Source organism: Pteropus alecto, unplaced genomic scaffold (genome assembly GCF_000325575.1).
Source record: "Pteropus alecto unplaced genomic scaffold, ASM32557v1 scaffold86, whole genome shotgun sequence".
Classification (NCBI taxonomy): domain Eukaryota; kingdom Metazoa; phylum Chordata; class Mammalia; order Chiroptera; family Pteropodidae; genus Pteropus; species Pteropus alecto.
This window is the reverse complement of record NW_006442109.1, coordinates 20,060,264-20,084,926: the sequence shown is the minus strand read 5'-3', so window position 1 is coordinate 20,084,926 and position 24,663 is coordinate 20,060,264. Positions and strand designations below refer to the sequence as shown.

General features: G+C 40.1%; 1 protein-coding gene across 1 annotated transcript in view; it reads right to left on the bottom strand.

The window, feature by feature from the left end:
- The window catches only part of MYO5C (myosin VC), an 85,098-nt gene that overhangs the window by 5,199 nt on the left and 55,236 nt on the right, over positions 1-24,663 (bottom strand). The window contains 14 exon segments of the mRNA XM_015595808.2: positions 2,599-2,881; positions 3,538-3,688; positions 5,986-6,075; positions 8,026-8,180; positions 9,371-9,469; positions 12,633-12,720; positions 17,056-17,227; positions 18,553-18,616; positions 19,082-19,175; positions 20,771-20,951; positions 21,815-21,895; positions 21,982-22,045; positions 22,358-22,451; positions 24,619-24,663. The exon segment at positions 24,619-24,663 is cut by the window's right edge and continues 26 nt beyond it. Coding sequence (XP_015451294.1) covers positions 2,599-2,881; positions 3,538-3,688; positions 5,986-6,075; positions 8,026-8,180; positions 9,371-9,469; positions 12,633-12,720; positions 17,056-17,227; positions 18,553-18,616; positions 19,082-19,175; positions 20,771-20,951; positions 21,815-21,895; positions 21,982-22,045; positions 22,358-22,451; positions 24,619-24,663 — 1,661 coding nt within the window.

The window sequence follows — 24,663 nt, the reverse complement described above, 5'->3', positions numbered from 1 at the left end:
AGGAACTAGAAAAAGAAGGGCAAAATAAGTCCAGAGTAAACAGAAGGAAATAATAAAGACATTAACAGAAATTAATTAAATTTTAAAAAGAAAAAACAAAACAAAACAATGAAACCAAAAACTGGTTCTTTAAAAAGATCAGTAAAATTGATAAAATTTTAGGAAGACTGACCAAGACACAGATTAGCTATATAGGAACAGAAGAGGGGATATCGCTACAGAAATTAGAGAATAATAGGAAAATATTATGAATAGCTCTGTGCACATAAACTCAGCAATTTAGATGAAGTGGACCAGTTCCTTGAAAATCAGAAACGACCAAAACTCATCTAAGATGAATATATAATCTGATTAGTTCTACAACTATTAAATTGAATTCATAGTTTAAAGCCTTCTGAAAAAAAAAAACAATCTGTGGTGGCTGCCACTGCTGGTGGACTAAAACATGCATTTTTTATGCTGACATTCCACTTTCTCTTTCTAACCAATCATTCTAGGTTCTCCCATCACTCCTGGTGCTCCTTTCAAAGGGGGCTATTCATACTTTGCCATCGATTTCCTTCACTGAGGCCTGTGCTCATTCCTCTAATTCATGGTCAGCTGAAATCTTATCTGTCCTTTGAGACCCCCCTCTCCCCGCCGAGCAATGTCTGTACTCAAGCCATATTATTCTGGTTCCTAACAGAACTGCTTCCACAAACCCTACCTAGGCTATTCACAAAGGTCTCTGGGCAAAGCAGCCATGATGAAACTTGCTGTAAAATGCAGTTGTGGAGATTGTGAGATAAAGTTCCACATGATACACTGTTTTTATAATTCCTGAGTAGGAACAAAAAAGAATTAGTTACTAGGAAAATCTTTATATCTTCTCAGGAACTGGTCTGTCTCATCATACCCAATGAGACCAGAGAGCTGATGATGTTTGCTTTTTGTACTGTTAGCCAGAAAGCCCAGAGCCAGTTTTCAAGCTATTCTGTCCATTGTTTAAAAATCTCTTTTCTTTGGTCTTGATTTTCTACGTGTGTTCATGTTTTATTATTGTGTTGCTTGCATTTTCATTGTAAAGCCATCACAAATCCTGGTGGGCCTTGCTTAGGCAGGAGCTTAATAAATACCTGAACGAATGAATGTATCTAAAATGCATGCGCTACTCATAGCAAGGCACTGTACTGGTATTGCCTCCATGATGGCCACTTTCAATTGGTGAAAGAAAGAAGTACTGAGCACCTGTGGGAATAGTCTCAAAAGCAGTTGTTATATGATCCAGTGTCACGTGTATCGCTTATGTACCTTTTCACACATGTTCTGTGTTCACTGATCTTGAGGGAGCTCCTAATGGAAATGAGAGTTGTTTGGCAAAGGCTCTCTTGGCGCATTCAGGTTTATGGCTTTACTTTAAATAGGGCTAAAACCTACCTCAGAGGGCTACAGGGCATATGCTGGGAGTTTGTGAAATAAATAGGACTCTCCTCTCTCAATGAATAATAAAAGGTCCACAAAGCCCCTTGTATCTGAAAACCACAACCCGGTGTCATGGAAATTTGCCAGTTGGGTTTGTGGGGATGTCCAACTCCAAGTTTCACTAACACTAAAAAGATGTAATGGACGCCTCAAGTTTAATTCTTCACTTAATATACTTCCTGTTTCATTCCCTTATATGTTATTGCCATCATCACCAACCCAGGTTCTCATATCATATGAGATATCAAATTCCTATACATGTTATAAAAATGTGAAATAGCTACTCCATATTATGTGTTTCCTAATCACTTGACAGCATTAATTCAAACAATAGCTCAGGGTCCGCATTTCTATACTTAAAGAGAAGTTGACACACTTCAAACGTGTAGATTCCATGTCTTCAGGATAAATCCCAAACACCTGAGTCAGGCATTCTAGATGCCCCCAGTCTGGATCCAACCTACTGCTCTACCTTAGTCTTCTTGCTCTCAAAACATACCTGTCTAATCTAGACAGAGCTGTCTGCTGCTGACTGAGGAGGGGTCCTCACTCAGTTCTACCACTGTCTCTGCTCGCCTCATTTCCCCTGCCTGGAATGTGCTTCTCTTTCTTTAAAATCATTCAATACACAGCCTTCGGGTTTAACTTTTCTGTCAATCACAATCTCTCTTTTCTGAAGCACTTCCCACACTGCTTGTTCCTGACTTAATTATAGTTGCCTTGAATTATTTAGGTATTTTGAGCTTCTCAAGGGCAGGGATCAAATTCCCCTTCCTTCGTTTCCTCTGTCCTCTACCAAGTAGTGCATTTATTGACCATCACCTCTGCAATACACAGGAGCGGTGGTCAATAAATGCTGCTTGAGTGCATGATAATCACAGAGGGCCAGAATTTAAAATACACAATTACTAGTTCCCTGTTAAAGCTACTCTCCTCAAGTGCCAAGTTAGTGTGGTATGGGGTAATGGGAGGAGGGGCTGCACATCAGATGGCCCAGATCTCCAAGGTTCTAAGAGTCATCTTGTACACATCCTCCGGTACTGTGGCTCCTGTGGAGGGAGAGGCAGGAGTGTGTGGCCTCAGCCTTCACGAGCACTCTTTTTTTCTCCAGGGTGAGTGGTGGTCTGTGGGTCTTACCTGATCTGCATCCCTTTTCTGCAGGAGCACATGTCCTTGCGCAGGAAGAGGCTGTTCAGGGTGACTGCCCCGATCAGGAAGAAGAGCTGCTTCACGGCCTGCCTCACGAGCTCTGGGTCCAGGCCATTCTGGCACATGGTGCTGTAGAAGTAGCTCAGTTGCTGCAGGAGGGAGGTCATCGTGTAGGCATCGGTGTCATCTATGCTGGATGACCGCTTCCGGAAGCCTGTGGGCTTCAGGCCAGAAATGCCCTGCAGACTCTCATACTCCAGCATGCCTGGCACTACAGAGGAAAATGAAAGCTTTTCTTGCACACATAGTGGAAACAACCAGAGGGAATTTCTCGCTGCTCTTATGTGTGTTTCAGGAAGTGGGGCATTTTCTACAAGAGTTAGTAGTGGATATAGTTGTGACAAAGAAAACAAGAGAATCAAGGATCGGGGAGCACAGGCCTGGGGTGGATGGGGATAGATGGCTGTTTTCAACAGAACAGCAGTCCCTCTTCTAGGCTTGGAGCACCTCTTCTTTCAACACCACAGGAAACACATAATATGGGGTTTGCATGATAAATCATGGTCCAGAACCATTTAAAGCCTAAAGTATTTAAATTTCAGAAAATTAAAAAAGGTATACAAAACTTTGGCAGGGGCTTTAGGATTTCAAAAATACTTGGCTAAGATCAGGGTTAGCCATATAAATAGCAGCAATTTCCCCAAGTTTTTCCCTTCGGAACGAATCGTCCTTGGAGAAATAAAACTATGAATCATGTACTTTTATATATAAATCATTTCAAGCAATAAAAAAATTAAAAAGTGGACATATACACATTAAATTTTCTTGGTTTTAAAATTATATTCTTTGTAACCACATCTTCCATATGCCTGATTTATTAAGGTTTCAGTGTTACTATACATGTTTTTTGGTCAATCCTTTTCTTACCTATTATTGGTTGAATGTTATTTTCCATTACGATAATGAACTGATGATATATTCGTATAGCCACATCACTAAGAATCTGTCTGTATTCTGACAGGTCAAAATTGTTCAAGCAATTCTTATTCTGATGGGGACTGTTATGCTTCATGAATTCCTGAAAGTAATTTTGAGCATATAAATATTAAAATAATAAAGATATATAAGAAATTAAAATATTATCTTTACTAATGATAGTATAATCAGCTTCTACTATAACTCCTACACTTTAAAACTTAATACCTGACTTATATCAAATGAATTCTTGATGTTTGAAGTAGCATTTATTTCCATAACTAGCTGTCACTGCACTTACTGCCTTCTCCCCAACAAATACATGGCCCCAGAGTCCATAGATTACTGTGGAAAACAATTTCCATGGAAGCTCAGAGAAAAAACCAGAAAGTATCCAAAAAAATAAACTGCTACAAGAGGTCAGTAGATACAATAAATGAAATTCATAGCTTTATAATTAAGAGTATAGACCTTTCTGAGATATTTTAAAATGTGAGTTATAGACTGAATGTTTGTCTCTGCCTACTCCCCAATTCATATGTTGAAGCCCTTACCACCAGTGTGGCTATATTTGGAGATGGGGCTTCTAAGAAAGTAATTAAGGTCAAATGAAGTCATAAGGGTGGGGCTCTCATCTATCAGGATTCGTATCTTTATAATAAGAGACGCTAAGGAGCTCAATTTCTCTGTCCCCATGCACCGAGGAAAGGTCATGTGAGGACATAGCAAGAAGGTGGCAGAAGAGAGGTCTCACCAGAAACTAACCCTGCTGGCACCTTGATCTTGGACTTCAGACCTCCAGAACTGTGAGCAAATAAATTTCTGTTGTTTAAGCCACCCAGTGTGTGGTATTTTGTATACAGCAGCCCAAGCAGACTAATATAATATGTTTAACATGTTCAAAAAGATAAAATAAAAAAGAAAACATTAAGAATAGGACATTATGAGAAAAGGCAGAGGTAAAAAAGAACCATTGAATTGTAGAATTAAAAACACAGTAATTGAAAAAACAGACAAGGAAAAGAATATTGTACACATGGTTGAAGGGGGCAAAGACAGGATCAAAAAATAAATGCTGTTGAATAATATCCTCTTCTATTAATGTCTCACAGATGCCAGTTCGTCTTAAATGGATTGATCTGTGCCTCCTCCCTGCTTTGGTATTATTTTTAGTCAGAGCTTGAATTTTCTTCACTTATTTCTCCTTTTTCCTATAGTACTAGTAGGATTACTTTTATATTTTATTTTACTTTTGCTCCTTTGGGACAACTGGCTATACATGTGGAAGAAGATATTGGATGAGTATCTCACATGTCAATTTGGGATAGATCAATAATCACACCAATTTTGGGTGGATAAAACTATATTTGTGAATTCTAAATTTGAATTATAAGAGATTAGAGAAAAGTAAAAGAATTATCTTCACGATCTCAAGGTAGGGAAGAATTTCTTGAAACACTTATCATAAAAGAATAAGATAAATTTAAGCACATGAAAATTCAAAAACTGTGTATGACAAAGGACTCCATAAAGGAAATTAGAAGACAAGCTACAATCTATTCATATTATATAAGGCCTCCTTCAAATCAATAAGAAAAAAAAAATACCCCTAAGAAAAATGAAGAAAAGATGTGAGTTGGCCATTTAAAAAGAAACCCAAAAGAACAATAAACACATGAAATGATGCTTGACATCATTGGTGATCAAGTAATTGCAATTTAAGTCAACAAGTTATCACTTTATACTCATGAGATCAGTAAATAATATGCCTGTCAATACCAAGTGTTGGTGAAGGTATGAGACAGTGGAAACTTCGCACACTATGGTAGCACTGTAAAATGGCACAACTGTTTTGGAGAGCAGTAAAAACTCTAAAGCCATTTTGTTATTTCAGGTCAATGAAATTTTGCTCTGTGAGTACTTTAGGTGGGAAACTCCTTTGAGACGTCAGTCCATTGGAAGCAGAGGTGGAATGGCAAAAGATTTACAGGCTGTGGAGGAACAACCAGATTCTTATAGAGAGAACACCTCTGAGATAACAAGATTGTTGAACTAAAGGCTGTATTTTAGAGTTGAAATACTAAAACCGTCAGAATTTTACGACCAGAAAGAAACTTAAAAATCATCTATCTAATCTACTTCATTTAAAATTCAAGGAAACTGAGGCCTAGTACCATGCCAAAGGCCTAAGCCTCTTTACAGAAGCCTTCTGCTTGTGACTTCTAACTGGTGATGTGACATTAGCTTCCTGGGTAAGGAGGAAGCTAGAAAGCCAGCTGGGGCACAGGCTGTCTCTGGAGCTGGGTGTCCCAATTCCTAACCCCTATAGTGAGATCTGGCTCATGAGGAGGTTATAGGCGGGCAGTCAGCACAGAACACAGAGCTGGCAAGCGTCCCTACCTCTTCTCCGCTGTACTGCTTCAGGCAATTGAGGAAATGACACGTATTGGAAAGCCAAAAGGACAGCATCTCAAAGTCTTCTAAATGTTCCTTAAAAAAACAAAAACAAAAACACAAAAAGACAGGTGGATTTGGTGATTACTGGTGCCTCTGAGCCAAGAACAGACATATCTTACCTGTTTGGTTAGTTGGTGGCTTTTGACCAAAATGAATTCTTGTATTCACTAAAGCCTTTATTGTTATAAGAGCTTATAGCAATAAGCTCTTATATTTATTTAGCTGGTTAAGGTTTGTCAAGTATTTCTGTATAGGTTATGTCACTTGTTAAGAAGCTTGAAGCAGGCATTACAGCGATACCTGAGAAATGTGTCTTAGACCTTGGCCTCCAAAGCTCACATTCTGACTAGGAAGACAGATGTAACATATACAGGACACAGTAATTAGGTGGCTGGTTGATATATGCTGTGCTATAATGGCTCAGAGGACGGAGAGATGATAGGGACCCAGGGTAGCCCTAGAAAACCTCATGAGAGAGGTGGGAGGATGTCCTCCTTGAAAGGGTAAACATCAGGATCTAGGACTCTGTTGGGGAGAACACACCCACTTATGGGGCAGGAGGAAGAGAAACGAGCAATGAAGGCAAAGGTACGGTGATCAGAAAGGTAAAAGGAATACTGGGAAATGTTCCAGGTATTAAAAGACAAGGTGCAAGGGTTTCAAAGAAATGGTGCTACTGCTTCAGTCCATTTAAGGAGAATAAAAACTAAAGAAACACCACTGGATTTAGCAAGAAGAATTACTGTTAATCTTTCTGTGATAGGGGTGGAAGCCATATTGCAAGCGGTGAAACAGAGAATTGGTGAAGAGCACTAGTTTAAGTGCTTTTGGCAATTGGGATGGGGGTGGTGGGTGGAGGAAAAGTCACTGTGGCTAACGAGGTGTGTGGGCCAAGTGAGGGTTGCTTTAATGTGCTGCCCACTGGAGCTGGAGGGGAAGGTCCTGGGCAACAACAAAGGCATAGGGCAGGGAGCCACTGGGGAAGCGGAGATGGAAGATGCCAGAGGAAAGATTTTATACTCCTCACGCCATGCACCTTTTGATTTCTAAATATTTAAACATTCCAGAGGAGCAAGACAGGGTAAATACTGTGTGACTATGTCCTAGGACATGATGCAAGTGTGCCCTAAGAAAACCTAATTTATGAAAATATGGATGGGGAAAACATCAATTTATGGGAGTCCCTTCTAAGAACATTCTGTTGGCTACTGTTGGAGATAGTGACTCTAAAGCACCAAATACATTCTCTACTCTCGACTCTTGATGAATAATGAATTCTTGGTACAGAATTTGGGGGAGGAGGAGGGAGAGGAGAATTACTCATATTCTGACCTCTCATACAGTCACTATTTTTATTCTCTTTTCCTAGGGCTTTGAAAATAGGATTTAATTACACGCAACTCTGCTAAAACATATAGTTTACTAAAAGTGAGACAGGACCTTCTTCAACTAAAAATTCAAATGTATCTCAACATGCAACATTGTTTCTCATTTGGAAAGGGGACAAAATGTTGGACCTATATTTTATTACTTCCTCTCTAACATGCAAGTCGTTTTTGTTTCTGGGCTGGGAATAAAAGTGCATAATGTGGTTTTAGAAGGAAGAATTATAGACGAGTAATTTTTCAGTCCTTCCTATTCCTCATCATTCACACTTGTTACATCAATGGACATGTACTCCTTGCAGCTGGGATTCTACACCTTGAGAGGATAAGAAGTGGTGGGGAAGGTGGCTACCAGGTTGTAATCTTGCAGGTTAAGGCTTCAAGGTCTATTATTGGATATTCCCCACCCTTGGGGATCCCTGACCTGACTTGTCTTTTCCTAACAGCTTGGCTTCTTTTACCGACTGGGCCTCAGACTGGTTTGAGGAATCACATGGTTCACTAAAGCCTGGAGGTATATGATAGGCATCTGGTCATTCCCACAGGTGTTGCTGAGGAACCTATAATACCAGTGGCCAATGTCAAAGGCAGTTCCTACCTTAACTGCCTGCTTGATGCCATTAATGGTGCTGTTCATGAGGGACTTGAGCATGTTGGCGTCATTGAGAGAGTCTGCGTAGCGTACGCACATGAACAGGATGTGAGCCGGCAGCCCGGGAATCATATTCACCACCACACCGCGGGGCTTCAAGTCTGGAGCAGAGAGAGTTGATACGATCACAGCTCTTCCCCTAAAGAACCCCTGACCATGGGGCAGGGGTTGTCTGCTTTTCTGTACTTGATGCAGTGCCTGAATGCGCAGGGATGTCTTTTTTCTTTGGGGAATTTAACCTGGCTCTTTTCTTGGCAAAAATATACAAATGTCACCTGTTCTTCTTCTCATTTGCAAAGTACTTTCCCCTTGGTGTGGAGGCCCTGGATTTCAGATCTCCAGTGTAAGAGAGGAACCCTGGTTCTAAGCACCCACGACCCCAGCCTATGATGAGGATGCAATACGATCTCAGCAATCACATGCACCTGCCTTGAATCTGGAAAACAGGCACATGACAGTTTGGCAGAGCAAGGCTTGTTGGCCTTGGGGAAAAGAGAATGGTGGGGAGACAGATGGCGGTGAAGGGAAGAGAGAAACTTTAGAGAACAAATTGAGATAAGCAAACAAAGACCTCCCCATGGTGGCATGAAGACTGGGGAACAAAGAAGAGGCCCCATAGCTGTGCACCAGTGAGGGTGAAAAGGAAAGGGTGGGGTGCTCCTGTGCTCTGAGGGGATCACTTAGAGGAAGAGGAAGTAAGGCTATACATCGACTTTCTGCTTTGATATTGTGGGGCCAGCTGATAAAGAGGCAACTTTCTTACTTCCCTCTGGAAAACCATGTGGTTTTCATGGTGAAGACTAAGATTAGTTCTAAGGCCACAAACCCTTCAGCATGCACAATAGGACACTCCTGTAACTGAAGCATCACTAGGAAGCTCTTGTTATAATGCCTGCAAATAAATTTCTCAGCAGACATCAAATGGAGCACAGGAGCCACAATCACTCCCACCATGGCTTCTATGCTGAGACACAAAGATGTGGAGACGTGTCTTCTATCTGGACCCTATGACTAGACTTAGGAAGAGGCTAGGGCACTGCTTCTCAACTGAGAGCAATGTACCCTCAGGGGGCATTTGGCAATGTCTGGAGATATCTTAAAATATCTTAAAATACACAGCGCCCCACGACAAACAATTATCTGGTCAACAGTGCTGAGGCTGAGAAACTCTGGACTAGGGGAAGAAGCAAAGAAGGAAGAGAAGAGACTGCCACCACCCAGGGCTGTAGCGATGACTGATGTTCAAGTTCTCAAAGATAAAGCAAAAATTCAGAGTTTCAGGTTTCACTACCAAGAATCAGGTTTTGAATGAGCTTGGCCTCATCTTCTCTCTTGTATTCCAGCATTCCAAGGTACTCCTTGCGTCCTGAGGACAAGTGTACATCATTGGCTGTAGACAGAGGTAAACAATCAGTTACATACACAAAAACAACTCCCACAGGCTTTATAATGGTTCTGCTCTGTCTCCTATCCCATTCTGACTGGTTTGCACTTGAACTATGGCTTTCGAATAAATGAAAACTTTCTTGAATCTTTAAGAATTTCTTCTGGTAGTGATTCTTATCTGTGAGTATACCAATGAGTATAGCTGCTGCTAAAAAGGATGAGTTACACTTGAAGGAATCCTGAGTGTCTGGCGTATATTCAGCACAGTGGGGATATGAAAGCGATCCAAGATGTAGCTCCTGCATCCTCAAGATGCTGATGCTACAGATAAGGAAGCGAGATTCATGAAACATTTTGGTGTGCAAAGTACCAAACTGCACGATCCTGAAGGAACTATACTAGTGTCCTATGTGCTATAACAAGTTAACACAAATTTCTGTAGCTTAAAATAACACAAATTTTTAATCTTGCAGTTCTGGAGGTCAGAAGACTGAAATGGATCTTATGGGGTTAAATCAAAGTGTCAGAAGAGCTGTATTTCTTCCAGAGGCTGTAGGGGAGGATCCGTTTATTGCCTTTTCCAGCTTCTAGAGGCTCCCCCACATTCCTTGGGCTGTGGCCACATTACTCTGACCTCTCCTTCTATAATCATATCCCTTTCTCTCCCTCTGCTTCCATATTCACATCATCTTTTCTCACTCTGACATTCCTCTTTCTCTCTTGTGATTACATGGGGCCCACCTGGATAATCCAGGATAATCTCCCCACCTCAAGATTCTTAACTTCATCACATCTGCAAAATCCCTTTTGCCACATAAGGTAACATATTCACAGGCTCCAGGGATTGGGAAGGGGACATCTTTGGGTGGGCCACAGTCTGCCCTCTGGTCCTCAGAGATTCATGTCCATTCTGAGAGGAGGAGATGTGATAACAGAAGCAAAGGTTAGAGAATCAGAAAGATTTAGAAGATACTATGCTGCTGAATTTAAAGATGGAGCAAGGGGCCTACAAGCCAAGGAATGTGGGTGGCCTCTAGAAGCTGGAAAAGGCAAAAAAATGGGTTCTTTCCTAAAGGCTCCAGAAGGAATGCAGCCTGGCATCTTGATTTCAGCATAGTGAAAAGCATTTTGAACTTCTAACCTCCAGAACTATAAAGTAATAAATCTCTGTTCTAATAAGCCACTAATTTTATTGTAATTTATTATAGCAGCTATAAGTAATTAACACGGGGGCCATAAGAATTCATGCAGAGGTGGGTTGGAACTGTTGAAAATGCTTCTTGAAATAGGTAGCACTCCAGTTGGGCCAAGAAAAGTAAGTAGCCTCTGGTGGATGAAAAAGAAGGTAGCGTAGGTAAAGAGTAACAGAACTCACTACTGCATGAGAATTTCTGTTAATTTACTAGCTCTGTTCCTTTAGAGATTGATAAAGGTAGAGAGTGTCAACTGTTTTATTAAGCAACACTGATTATGGTAAAAATGACCTCTGATTGGTAAATTGCATCTAGACCGAGAATAATAAATGAAAGAGAAAGACCTGATAAGGACATCATACTTTGGGTATCTTTGGGTGTGATGACTTGTATCTGGACATGTTTTTTGCAGGAACCCTGGAAGCTAAAGCCATCTACGCAGTGTTCAAAAGATATTGGCTTCCTGCCAACAACCATGTGACTAGGCTTGGAAGCATATTTTCCAGCTCCAGTTAAGACTTCAGATGACTGCGTCCCTGTTGACAACTTGACTGCAACTCAGTCAAGAGCCAGAAGAGCCGAGCTAAGCCTCTCCAGGATTCTTGATGCTCAGAAATTGTAACAATAGGCAGTGTTTGTTGTTTTGTGTTGCTAAATTTGGGGTAATTTGTCACATAACAACAGATAATACAGGAAGGGAAGTTGATGCATTCTACTTTAGAGACACTGAGTTGCAGGTGCTAACAGAAAGGCAAAGAAAGTAGTCTTCGAGTCAAAAAGGGACTGAGCCTCCAGGAAGGAGGTGAGGAGTAGGAGGTAAGATTTTGGAAGCCCTTATGTAGAGATGGCAGTTTATTCATTTATTCTAACAATGGGGACACGACGAGGGGTTGAGAAAGACAGACATGGTCCCTGCCCTCATGGAACAGACTGACATTTATCATTTAATATTGACGGGAAAGATCTTCATATTGGTTTTGAACACTTTAAATTTGAGGTAAGAACTGAATAAAATAACAATAAAAGAGTTTTTCAAAGAAATGGATACAGAAGAAGACAGTTGAAGATACAGCCTTAGAGATGAAGGTTTGGAGGAAGAGGAAGCAACATGAGACAAAACATGAAGTGTCAGCCGACAGCAGAAGACAGGAAAGTTCATTGGCACAGAAGCAGATGAAGTAAAGAAAGGTGCAGGGTCCTTCCCACAGGAGCTCATGAGGACACTCAAAGTGCGATGTTTACTCCATGTTCAGGACCATAGTCTTGCTTTTTAGTTCTCTCCTGATCCTACGTAACTGGGAGAATATTCATTTATTCTAACAATGGGGACACGACGAGGGATTGAGAAAGACAGACATGGTCCCTGCCTTCATGGAACAGACTGACATTTATCATTTAATATTGGTGGGAAAGATCTAACTAGGAGAGGAAGTGAATTTCAAAGAAGTTAAATTGAAACTTGTTTATAGTTTCATTTTCTAAAAGGGAGAGCCAACAGAGGAAGAGGTTAAAAGTATCCATTAAAGGGTATCCCATACAATGGCATGAGCATATTTGGTATTATCTGAGGGCTGGTGAGCTACCTGTCTGCCTTGAAGGATCTTTCCGTTAGCATATCACTGAGCCCCAAACTCCTCCAGTAGAAAATCATTCCTTTGGGTTTCAAAGACTTTGGGCCATATCAGGAAATAAAAACTTCAATGCACGTTGACCTTAGCTCCAAGTTCAAAAAATAGGAAAGTAGTCTACGGCCGTGCTACCCTGAATAAGCCCAATCCCATCTGATCTCGGAAGCTAAGCAAGGGCGGGCCTGGCTAGATGGGAGACCATCTAGGAAGACCAGGTGCTGTAGGCGTAAAAAATAAAATAAAATAAAATAATAATAAGAGATTATAAGGTCCTTGCAATCTGTGAGGTCAACAAAGGGTTGCCTCGCCTAAAAAAAAAAAAGGAAAGGAAATGTTATTTTCCTACCTTTTTCTATCGTCTTGGTTAGAGTCTTGACCTGATCTTGTAGTTTTTTAATCAGTCTGTCCTTCATGTCTAACTCTTCTTCAAGATCCTATAGAGATCAAAAATAAAAGCAAGGACATTAGCTTAGAATTATCTAAATTTATTTTTTGGTAATAGCTTTATTGAGCTATAATTCACATGCCATCCAATTCACGTACGATTTAAAGTTTACTATACAAACTTAGTGGTTTTTATACAGTGTTGTGCAAGCATCACCATTACCTAATTCCAGAACATTTTCATCACATCAAAAAGAAGCCTGTAATTTTGAGCCATTAATCCCTGGTTTCTCATTCTCTTCCAGCCCCTGGCAACCTCTAATCTACTTTTCATCTCTGTATACTTGCTTATTCTGGATATTTAGTATAAACAGAATCATACAATATGTGGCCATTTGTGTCTGGCTTCTTTCACTTGGCACAACGTTTTCAAGGTTTATCCATACCATACGTAACATGTATTGGTACTTCATTCTTTTGGGGGCTGAAAAATATCCTATTTATAATACCCACATTTACTTTTCCCTTAATAAAGTAGTGCCCATTGTAGAAAATTAAAAAATATGAATGTGCAAAATGGGTTCTCTATATGTCAGAAGCTTGAAGCAGAGAAACTTTTCAGAGATTGAAGTTTGATTGGCTTTGCCTTTCCTTACTGAAAAGGGATGACCCTGCCTAGGCCGATTTTGGCTTAAGAACTGAGAGAGTTCTGGATGCCTACAAATATTTCCTATAAAGGCATAGAGTGTTTAGCTTCTTCTTGAATTTTAAGGGCTTTGACACAGAAAGGATTCAGGCTTCCCCAATCCAGCAATGTCCACCATGCAGGGTCACTGGAGCCCTGTGCCCTATGGGGACTCTTCGGGCCAAGGGAAATTGTGCTGTTTCTACTCTGTGACTACTTCTCCCCTTCTACAGTTCTGTGTTCCTGGCTAAACAACTTAAAAACTTTATTTGCCCTTTCAAGGGGGGATGTAGGTATAGATTCTTCCCTCCAATTAGGGCCCATCCTAATATACATCTAATAATAAAAATGTTACCTATCAACCCATCCTCTGGAGGAAACCACTGTATTTCATTCTTTTCTCTTTTCTAATATGGTACATAAATGTTTTATAAAATTAGGATCATGTAAAGTTTTTTTAGCATTTTATTTTATTTCTAGTTTCAGGTATACAGTACATTGGCTAGACATTTATATAGTTTATAAAATGATCCCCCTAATTGGTCTTTCTCTCCTCTGGCTCTCCACCTAGCTAACTGCATTCCCTGTGCTGTGCTCCCCATCCCTGTGACCATCTATCAACTATTAATTTGTACTTCTGTACCTCTACATCCCTTTCTCCCAGCCTCCCAACCCCCTCCCCTGTGGCCATCACTAGATTGTCCTCATATTTGTGAGTCTGTTTTCGTTTGTTCTTTTTGTTCCTTAGACTCCACATATAAGTGAAATCATACAGTATTTATCTTTCTCTGACTTATTTCACTCAGCATAATAACCTCTAGGTCCATCCATGTCTTTGCAAATGCTAGGATTTCATTTTTTTTTATGGCTAAGTAATAGTCCATTGTATATATGAACCATAACTTCTTTATCCAATCATCTGTTGATGGGCACCTAGGTTGCTTCCACATCTTGGCTATTATAAATAGTGCTGCCATGAACATACGGGTGCATAGATCTTTATGACTTATTGTTTTGGTTTTCTTTGGATAAATACCCAGAAGTGCAATTGCTGGGTCAAAAGGAAGACACATTTTTAATTTTTTGAGGAACCTCTAGACTGTTTTCCATAGTGGCTGTACCCAATTTCAATCCCATCGACAGTGTATGAGTGGGGATTATGTGAAGTTTTATATCTTATATTTATCTCTATATTGCAGATACTTTCCCATCGATAATATACCCAAACCATCATTTTAATGGCTAAGCAAGCCACATGATATATAACAATTTAACCTACCTACTCTTATTAGACATTCATTTTGTTTCCTTTTTTTGCTATGATTAATAACACTATTATGAACACTCTGAACAAAAATCTTTGTCCACATACCTGATTACATACTAGGGACAGAATCTTAAGAGGTTGAATTACTAAATCAAGGAAATGCACTAATGTGAATTGGATATTTGCCTCCAAATCACCCCTGAGAAACTTTACACCAATTTATATTCCCAGAAACCACATACGACAGTGCTCACTTCAAGATGATCTCACCAGCACCGTAAAATCTCTACCATTAGAGAGGCAAAAATAATATTTAGTTTTAATTTTGAATGTCTGATAAATAGTGGGATGATCACTAAGTTTTTTTTAAATTACTTTTTTAAATAAGGATTTTCTTTGACTCTAAGGATTATTAGTGGGTTAGAGTTCTCTCAAAATTCATGTCCACTTAGGACCCCAGAATGTGACCTTATTTGGAAATAGGATCTTTGGAATTATAATAATTAAGCTAAGGACCAAAATGAGATCACATTGGATTAGGGTGGGTCCTAAATCCAATGAGACTGCCCTTATAACAGATAGTTTAGGACACACAAACAGAAGGGAGGCCACACAATGGTATAGGAAGAGATCAAAGTTATGCTGTCGCAAACCAAGGAATTCCAGGAGCCACCAGAAGTTGGAAGAGGCAAGGAAAGCTTCTACCCTAGAGACTTTGGAGGTGTGGCTCTACCAGCATCTTGAATTTGGACTTCTGGCCTCTATAACTGTGAGAGAACAAACTTCTGTTGTTTTATATCACCCAATTTGTGGTAATTTGTTATAGTAGCTCTATAAAACTAATACGGTTAAGTCTCATTTGTGCATAAAGTCCACCACCTAATAATATATAGGAATTATATTCTTTTCATGAAGTCCACCGCCTAATAATATATAGGAATTATATTCATTTGTAACACTGAGGCTGCTCATTGGTTTGGAATAGTTTGTTGGAATGAGCATGTAGATATAACAGTTCCTTAGCTCAGTGCACTATAGAAGCATCAGGGCTGGCCTGTCCCTGCCTGAAAACAGAGCTGCACACATGGGGTCTTCTACAGAGGGGCAATGAGTGGGGCTTCACTGTTCCTGGAGCGTCAGAAACAAACACAAATACCACACAATTCAGATACTGACATACCCAGAGCCACACGCTTGCTTTTAGGGAATGTTAGTTCACATGGACAATGGACAAGACGTGCGACATACACATGACCCACTCACATACCCTCTCCCTTACATTGTCCCCAACTGAGACCCCAGGGAACACACGCAGGCACAGCTTTAGAAGGCAAGCCAACCTCTCACACACGTTCAACGGACAGTTGCTTATTTGGTGTGATCTGAGGAGTCTGTTTTCTGAGGAATGTATTCCCTTGAAAAAGATGGCCATTGTCTAGGTGCCCTTGACGGGAAATCTGTTACTAGTAAATGTTAAACTCTCTTAATTTCTCTTTTTAGATATGATTATCTTGAAAGTTAAATCCTGACACTGTAAGATGTAATTTTACCTTATCATGGTAAAATTTAATATTTAAAAATTTTCTGTCTTATGAACAAAAAATAGGAGGCCCTGACAGTGGGGAGCAGGGCCTGTGGGCTTGTCCAGGATGTCCGGTGCCCTGGTGAGCCTGCCAAGCCAGAAAGGGGCCTCAGAATGCCCAAAGTGCCCCCTCTGCTACTTCACTGCTTCTCAGTCTTGTGGATTTCACATCAATACAATTTCAAAAAAATTGCTAGAGACTAACATAATACTGCCGAATTTCTTTTTTTTTTTTGTTAACAGATATTATCTGTCAATTTTTTTCAATTATAGTTGACATTTAATATTATTTAATATTATTTTCAAGTATAGCATAGTGGTTAGACATTGATATAATTTACAAAGGGATCCCCCTGATTAGTCTAGTACCCACTTGGCACTATACAAAGTATGTTGCCAAATTTTATTTTGACAAGGGCATTTATAATTTGATGAAGATTTTAATAATTTAAAAAGTCTGTCATCTACTACCATCATCATTTCACAGGACAACATTTTGACTCTAAAATTTGTAAGAAAGACATAAGCCCAGAATAAAGCATGGCATCGTCATTTCAGATGGGTGCCACTCACGGAGCAGTGTGAGCACTGAACCGACCCATCTCTCCTCTCTGCCCCCACTTTACTTTATCAGGTACTTTCTTAGTGTGGTCCCTTAAGTCCCGAGGATCCCCTGTTGTGGGCTCAACCTCAGAGACCACCTGTTTTCTGAGATAAGGAAACAGACTGTTCCCACAGGAGGCGGCTTTTGGTCTACAGCTGTTCACTGTATGCTTTAGGTGGCATTGTTCCCCGCTCCGTGACATCTGCACACAGGCAGCCATTTATCCAGGAGTTAGAAAATTTCTTACCCTATTTTCCATAGTGAGACGAGATGCTTCCTGCCGGACCCTGCTCTCAACTTCACTTTCTGTTTCGAATTGTTTCTTCGAGTGCTCACTAGCCTCCTGCATTTCTTGAATTTTATCCATCAGCTTCTCTTTCTCTTTGGTGTGTATTTCATTTTGCACTTCTGTGGTCCTTCTGTGGAAATGGAGAAAGGAAATTTTGGTATCAATTTGTCATGGAGAAGTCGCTCACTGTCAAAATAAGCACTGAAATCTCCAAAGATGGAAAAATACTTTGGCCAATTTATGTATAAAGTAAACAGTACCTGAATAGGGGAGTCCTTGAAGGGGGCAGAAAGAAACTAGGGTTAGTTGGGGTATAAAAATGTGCATGAACTGGCCCAGTCTCTTTAACCTGGTAGGAGATTCTCACCCCTCAACTGTTCCCAGGGGACACCCACACCCACTCACACTCTTATGACCAAAAGCCTAATGATTATTTCCTTGTAAACAGCCCGGGGACCAGACACTCAAAAAGCCTAGAATCAGAGAGAAGAGAAGAGAGAGCTCATCAAAAGAGTTCCAAAATAGTCATGGGGATGTGAAGTACAGCATAGGGAATATAGTCAATAATACTGTAATCACTACGTATGGTGTCAGGTGGGTACTAGTCCTATCGGGAGGAGATCACTTTCTAAGGTATATAAACGTCTAAGCACTATGTTGTACACCTGAAACTAATATAATATTGTATGTCAACAGTAAAGGAAAATAAATTAATTTTTTAAGAAGTTATGAAATCATGTCTCATCACTTTTCTACTTTTTTGGGCCCTCATTTCATCTCAATCCTACCAGTGAAGTCACATGACTAAAAAATGCTTCTCTGGGATGTAGTGGGTTTGTTTACTGTTCTTAAAATTAAGTATCTCAACAAGCTGGCAATAAAACACAACATTTTTCTCATAAAGCTCTACCAGGGTACCAGGCTCTCTGCTGGTCAATATGTAAATTTGGGGAGATAATCAATGAAGGTTCTCTATCAACATGGATTTTAAGCCTAATCCTAAATGATCTGCTAAGAGAAAATCTGTTCTCACACAATCTTTTTTTAATCAGTTTTTTGAAGAGATAATCCATGTGCACGTGGTATAACATTCTAAGGGTTTAAAAGGGTATGCAGTGAAAAGTAAGTCTCCTCCCCTCCCCTGTGTACTAGCCATCCAGCCACCCTCCCTGGAGCCAACACATTTTGTTTGTTTTGTTTCTTGTACATTCTCCCACACAGGGGGGAGGGGTGTGTGTGTGTGGTGTGTGTGTGTGTGTGTGTGTGTGCGTGTGTGTGTGTGTGTGTGTGTGTGTGTTTTCACGTATTTCTTTTCTGCACATCTGAATGCTATTATACACCTTAATTAGCATGTTGGTTTTTAAGCTTGATAACGTATCTTGGTATCTCTCACAGTTTCAGAAAAGAAAAGCATGACATGAACATGAACTTGAGGTAACACATGTTAATACTTACTCTCTTTGCATTTCTTCCTCCTCTTGATTACGATTCAACTGATTAGACAATTCTTCTAATTTTCCTATAGTGAGAATAACTGTCAGTAATCTGGGAGCCATATCACTATATTCTGATTTGGGCTTGGTCCTTTTAGAGTTATCAGAGGTCCTAAGCTGTATCCAGCCAGAGTTTAGGTTTTGTTTGGTCTGAACAATGTTTAAATTTTTTAAAGCTATTATTTAAAACTTGTGGTATTTTACAGCAAAATCTGGATTCCTGGCTTTTCTTTAAAAATAGGAATATCAAGCAACACTGGGGCCTTCATTCCTACAGGGTAATTATCAACAGGGCTTGGAGGCAGCCACCCTCCTTAAATGCTCATGCACCTTACCATATCCTCTACCCAGCCCAGTTCTCATGTTTATGTCACCTGTCTAGCCCCACAGAAAATCAGAGTTTGAGACCCCTGGGTACGATGACCTTCTTTTGTCATTCCTGGATATAGGAAACTGGTTTCTAGGAGCAGGTTCACAAGAGTTCCAGTTACCTTTCATGTTTTCAGTTTGTTCATTCAGGCGGATTTCAAGATCTTGCTTCTGTTTCTCCAGTTCTGAAATTTGCTGTTTAAAGTCTGGGATCATCTTTACAGAATAATTAGAAATATTAGAATATAAAATATTTTCATCTATGAACTTTAAATCTCAGAGCTCGGAAGTAAACTAAACTGTGTAGGTGTTTAACTCCATGGAACAAATGTCTAGTTATCTGTGTAAGAGGGACAGCCAAGACTTTAGACTGGATCGGTGTTATGATTTTTTTACCTTAAGACCTATATGGTCACAAGAAATACCAGCATGCTCAGAGGGAGCAGTTCTCACACTGCTGCAGCCCCCACATCGCCGAGGTCTCCTGGAGAGTAAGGAAGTGTAGTGCCTGGGTGGGTGTATGGGAATTCTATGCTGAGTTGAGGGAGAGATGATATAAAGAAATGGCAGCCAGTCTCTTTGGTCCAGATCCAGAGACATTATCTCCTCATCTAGAAACAGGAAAATCATCTCAGAGGGGTCCCACCGCACCCTTTGAATTCCAGGCTGTGCTTTGTTAGGGCAGGTCTGGAATCATCTAGCATGTTTCATAATCCTTTGTCCCTGTTTACCTGTATAGTTCTTTAAATGTCCATCATCTCCATTCTCAGGTAGGTAAAAACAATTTTTTCTGTTGTCCTAAGTGTTTATAAAAACGCTTGTGCCTCTGAAGTTCAAATGAATACTTGTTTGATTGTGCGATCAAATCTCACTGATGCATAATCCTCATTAACATTTCCCCCAAGGAAGAAACAAAAGTGTGAAAGTCCTTGACTACTGCTCCTCATGTCCACTGTGTCCAGGGTCACATATCCTCATCTGTTGACACAGCCCTGAGATTTCCTAATACTCCCAGGTTATGCGGAGAGGAAGAAGGCAGTAAAGGAGCTGGAAAAGGGCAGCCGATGAGGCAGGATGAAAACTTAGGAGAGCATGGTGTCCTGGAGCCACCAGAACAATACAGAGGGAGAGGGTGTGATTAATTTAACATCATCGAACTTTGCTGAGACACTAAGATGGGGGTGAAAAGGAACCCTTTGTGCTCAGTCTTTTGTAAGCAGATTCCGTTAGTGGGGACACGTGACAGACGTGGATGGCTACAGAGTAAGTGGGAGGTGAGTGGAGAAATCGCGGTTGGATGGCTACTGAGAAGTCTGGCCAACTCCCCCAAAGAAATGGAGTGGTGGCTGCAAGGGATTTGAGGCCAAGAAAGGGATGTTTTGAGTGAGGAGATTCCTAAAGCATTTCTCCATGCCAGTAGGAATGAGTTAGAAGAAAGGATGGGACATAGGCAGTGGAAAAGACTAAGCATCACGGAGGAGGGACATCTTTGAAAAGGTGAGATGAGGAACATGAGTGGAGGTTCTGACCTGATCGCATGTCCCCCTCTTCAGAGTTACCCTTTACCTTAACATTTTTTCGAGGGGTTAGGGCTAGATTTAGATACACCCCACACCCCCCAAACACACTCTCAAAACAAAGTGCTCTCAAGCCTGGGGTAATTTTATAGTTTCTCTTCAGACTCAGTTATTTCACTCCTAGAAAATATAATTTTGACACAACCTTTCACTACCAAGAGCCTGAATTTTATTCCACAAATGAATAACACCTCTAGAATAATGGCCATAACCAGGGCCCCATGGCTGAAATACCATATTTTCTGATGTTAGCCGAGTAACTTCATGACGAATACTTTCATTGATGTCATTCTCTTCTCTAAATAATTTCTGCAGGTGGTTGATTTCTTGACTTAGATGAGCCACTTTGAAGTTCAAAGCTTCAATATCCTTTTCATAGCAATCCTTCTGGGACTGGAAGTGGCTCTCCAAAACGCTGTGAAAAGAGGAGTCAAGAAATTAACCACATGATCTTTACTCTGCTGTGCTGATGACTGTGAGCATATACATGTATAGGAGTTACGAAAACCACAATTTGAGCCATGCCCTAAATACAGAAAGTTTACTTATGTGCACAAATTAGGAACATGGAATTATAGAATCCTTCTAGCTAGTTAGGAGGTATTGGGTGGCATTAACATTCAGTTAATAATAAAAAATTATATTTTATACATTATTAAAATCATATTTTTACTCCAATAGTTTAAAAATATGTTCTATATGATGCAACAGTGGTAAAGATACATGTCATTATACATTTCTCAAAATCCATAGAATGTTTGATATTGAGAGAACCCTAATGTAAACTATGAACTCTGGGTGATAATGATGTGTCAATGTAGGTTTATCAATTTTAACAAATGTATGCTCTGGTGGGAGATGTTGATAATGGCTATGCATATGTGGGGGTAGGAGGTATATGAGAAATCTCTGTACTCATGCACAGTTTTCTGTGAACCTAAAACTGTGATAAAAGTTTATTAATGTAAAAAAATGCAGCAAACTCCTACTTAAACATATCTATATATCTATTGCAACACTAACTTATTTGGTATAATCAGTTTTCACTGCATAGGTTATGGGTTTTATTACTCAGCAAGGTAGCTAGCTCATAGAGATTGTTCCTCATTATTAAACTAATTACTTTAATCCTTGAAGAAATATTTCCAGTGATTATTAGATCATTCTTCTGTAATAACATCTACTTTCTCTATCAAATCTATGTAAGATAAACATTTGGCTTTCCAATAGTCTATTATCTCTGAAAAATCAAAAGGAACCCTGAGAGGACTTTCTCACCGTGTTGCTTTCTTTAGTCCTTCATAAGCAAACCAAAGTTCTCCATCCTCATTTAAATGTTCCAAATCTTCCACAGAGAGCCTAGAAAATAAGGAGGATAAAAAAAATATATTATCTCTCTCATGTGTTACATAGTTCTAAATGTTTGATAACGTAAAAATGATTACCTGTTTCTTACATCTTCAATATCATAGCTTTCAAGAAGTTGTTTGGTGATCTCTGACATCTTTTCTGAGAGGAAAAGGCAGAGCATGTATAAATTATGTTTCTGTATGATTTTTCTCCTCCTCTCTTCTAGGGCCCAGTTTTCCAACTTCACAGAGGCTTCAGCTAATGATCCCATCAGTTAACTAACTTACCAGTTATTCAAACAACCAATTATCCAACCAACCAACCAATCTACCAGCTATGAAGCCAAGCAGCTATTCAAACTATCACATATCCAACCAACCTCATACCAGTTGGTGGACACATTTCCTTAGCAGCGACACTTGTGATGTATTCAGTTTGCATTTCATGGGCTCAGTGACTCATTTTTGTTACCTCTCATTTCCCGTTTTTGTGACTGCACATGTTTTTCCACGTCTATCTTCTGTGCCTGAAGTAGTTCTATCTCCTTTTCAAACTCAGAGATTGTCTGAATCACAGTGATGATGATCGTATCAGGTGAAGAAAAAAATAGCTATTATGATTTATGTCAAAGGGAATATTCTTACAGTATTGTGTATCTATACAAAGCATCCTCACTGCAGTCCCTTAGTTAAAATTTTGTTAAACCATAACTCCCCATACAATGTGGCCTTGAAACATGTTTAACTGCTCAAAATATTGTTACTTATTCCCAGATCTACTCAGTTGTATCAATTGAATTAGTTTCCCTACTTAAAAGGAAACAATAACCACTTACTATAAGCTTGGGTGAGATAAGGAGGAAGGGGGGCCAAGAGAAGTAAAATCAAAGGGGCTAAATTCTCTTTCACTGTATGGTGAAATATTGGATGCAAGGATGTAGGCAACTGCGTGTTTGGGCTCCAGCTAAGTTTAGAAGTGGCACAATGGCAGAGCCAGGGTGCACCCAGGCAGTGAAGGGCTGGCCCTGGGGGCATGACCAGGGTCTACTGAGGGGCAGCTCTGGTTGTAGGGAAGAGACTGTATTTTGCCTTTATTCACCTTGTAAGTTCAGCTTGAGTGAGAATCTCAGGTTTATGTTTTGTTTTTTTTAATTCCCACCTTCCATCCCTGACCTACGGATGTTGCCATCTCCCCTTAAGAATTAGATCTCTGAAGGTGGGGCGTCTCCTCCCACATGCTCGCGGTGCACACCCGAGGCCTGGTGCATCCAGGGTATGGGCCATGGCTCTGCTAGGGCTCGAACCCAGGACCTTCTGAGTGCAAAGCAGAAATGGTAACCACTACTCTATGGAAACACCCCAGGTTTGTGTTTTTGTAGCTACGAGAGACATGCAAAGGTAAATAACCTCTCCTTGGTATTTTCTGTTAGTCTAAGTGTTTAAGGGTACAGCTCTTGTATCTAAAGGGGGTGAGACAGGAGATCGAAGAGACATTTACTGATCACTACATATACAACCTCATCCTTACAACATATGGTGAGCAGAGTGATCTTTTATAGATTAGAAAACTGAAGCTGCATAAAGAGTAAATGGCATGTTCAGGGTCACACAGCAAGCTGATGGGGGCCCCAGGACCATCCAATCAAAAGCTCTAATCTTTGTCATGTTTCAGTAGATGTCCCAAGTCATATGTATATTTACTTAGAGATGGATTATAACAAGTATAACATGATGATTATGGGTTATTTTCTTTGAAAATCAGATTAATCTTAAAGTACCACATTGGAGAGTTGGGACTGAAGTTTTAGTTACCAAAGAGGAAGTAAGTGACAAATATTGCTGCCCCACTCCACGTGCAGGCATGTGATTTCCCAAGATATAGCCTGCAGCCAGGTGACATGACTGCCACAGATTGACATCAGTCTTATGTCACTGCTAAGAATAAAGCAGTCGTAGGAATATGTGGTCCTTCCTGATCCCACTGTCCAACCTCTTACTTCTAAGCAATAGGAAACCAGGGCCTGGCGAATATGGAAAGCTCTGCTCTGAAGTGCAGAGGCGACCCAGATGTGATTCTTAATGCTCTTTTAAGCCACGCATAGCTAATCCATAACAATTACAGAAAATAACTGCATAATCTTAATACTACTAACATATGTGTCACATATTTAGTGGAAGTTGAAAAGCTTTCCAATCTTACACTGAAATGTCTTGCATTTAAGAACAAAGGGACACACAGGTTTGTGTTTTCCAGGAGAGAAGGAGTACAGTTAAGCTCTGATTGTCCAAGTACAGATCATTGCTTCTGTAGGATTTTCTGATAGTAGTTTAAAATGTATGATTCTGATAATAAGGTAATTGAATTTTAATATAGGTATTTATAGGTATATAACAGGATGATGGATTGTATATTAAGAGTTCATGTCAATTTATAATTTAATTTGGACATATCCTCTAAGTCAACATATTTGAGTATCTTTGTGTAAATGTAATTTCTAAAAAATTAGAAAGCTGACCCTTCAAATATAAAAAACAATTACTGCTAAGTCAAAGTCAAAGGCGGCTTGGGGTTTCTACTCGTAAAAACTGATGTTACCAGGGCCCTTTCTTTTGCCTTTGGCCTTCATAAGGATGCTTTTAGCCGTCTGATTCTGTGGGAATGTGAAACTGCCCCCTGTGCAGGTAAACTCACTCAGCCAGAGGGCTTGTTTAAAACTGAGAAGCAGCTTCTACCTTTGCCTGCTTGGTCAGCTGGGCCACTTCCCCCTTTAAGCCATC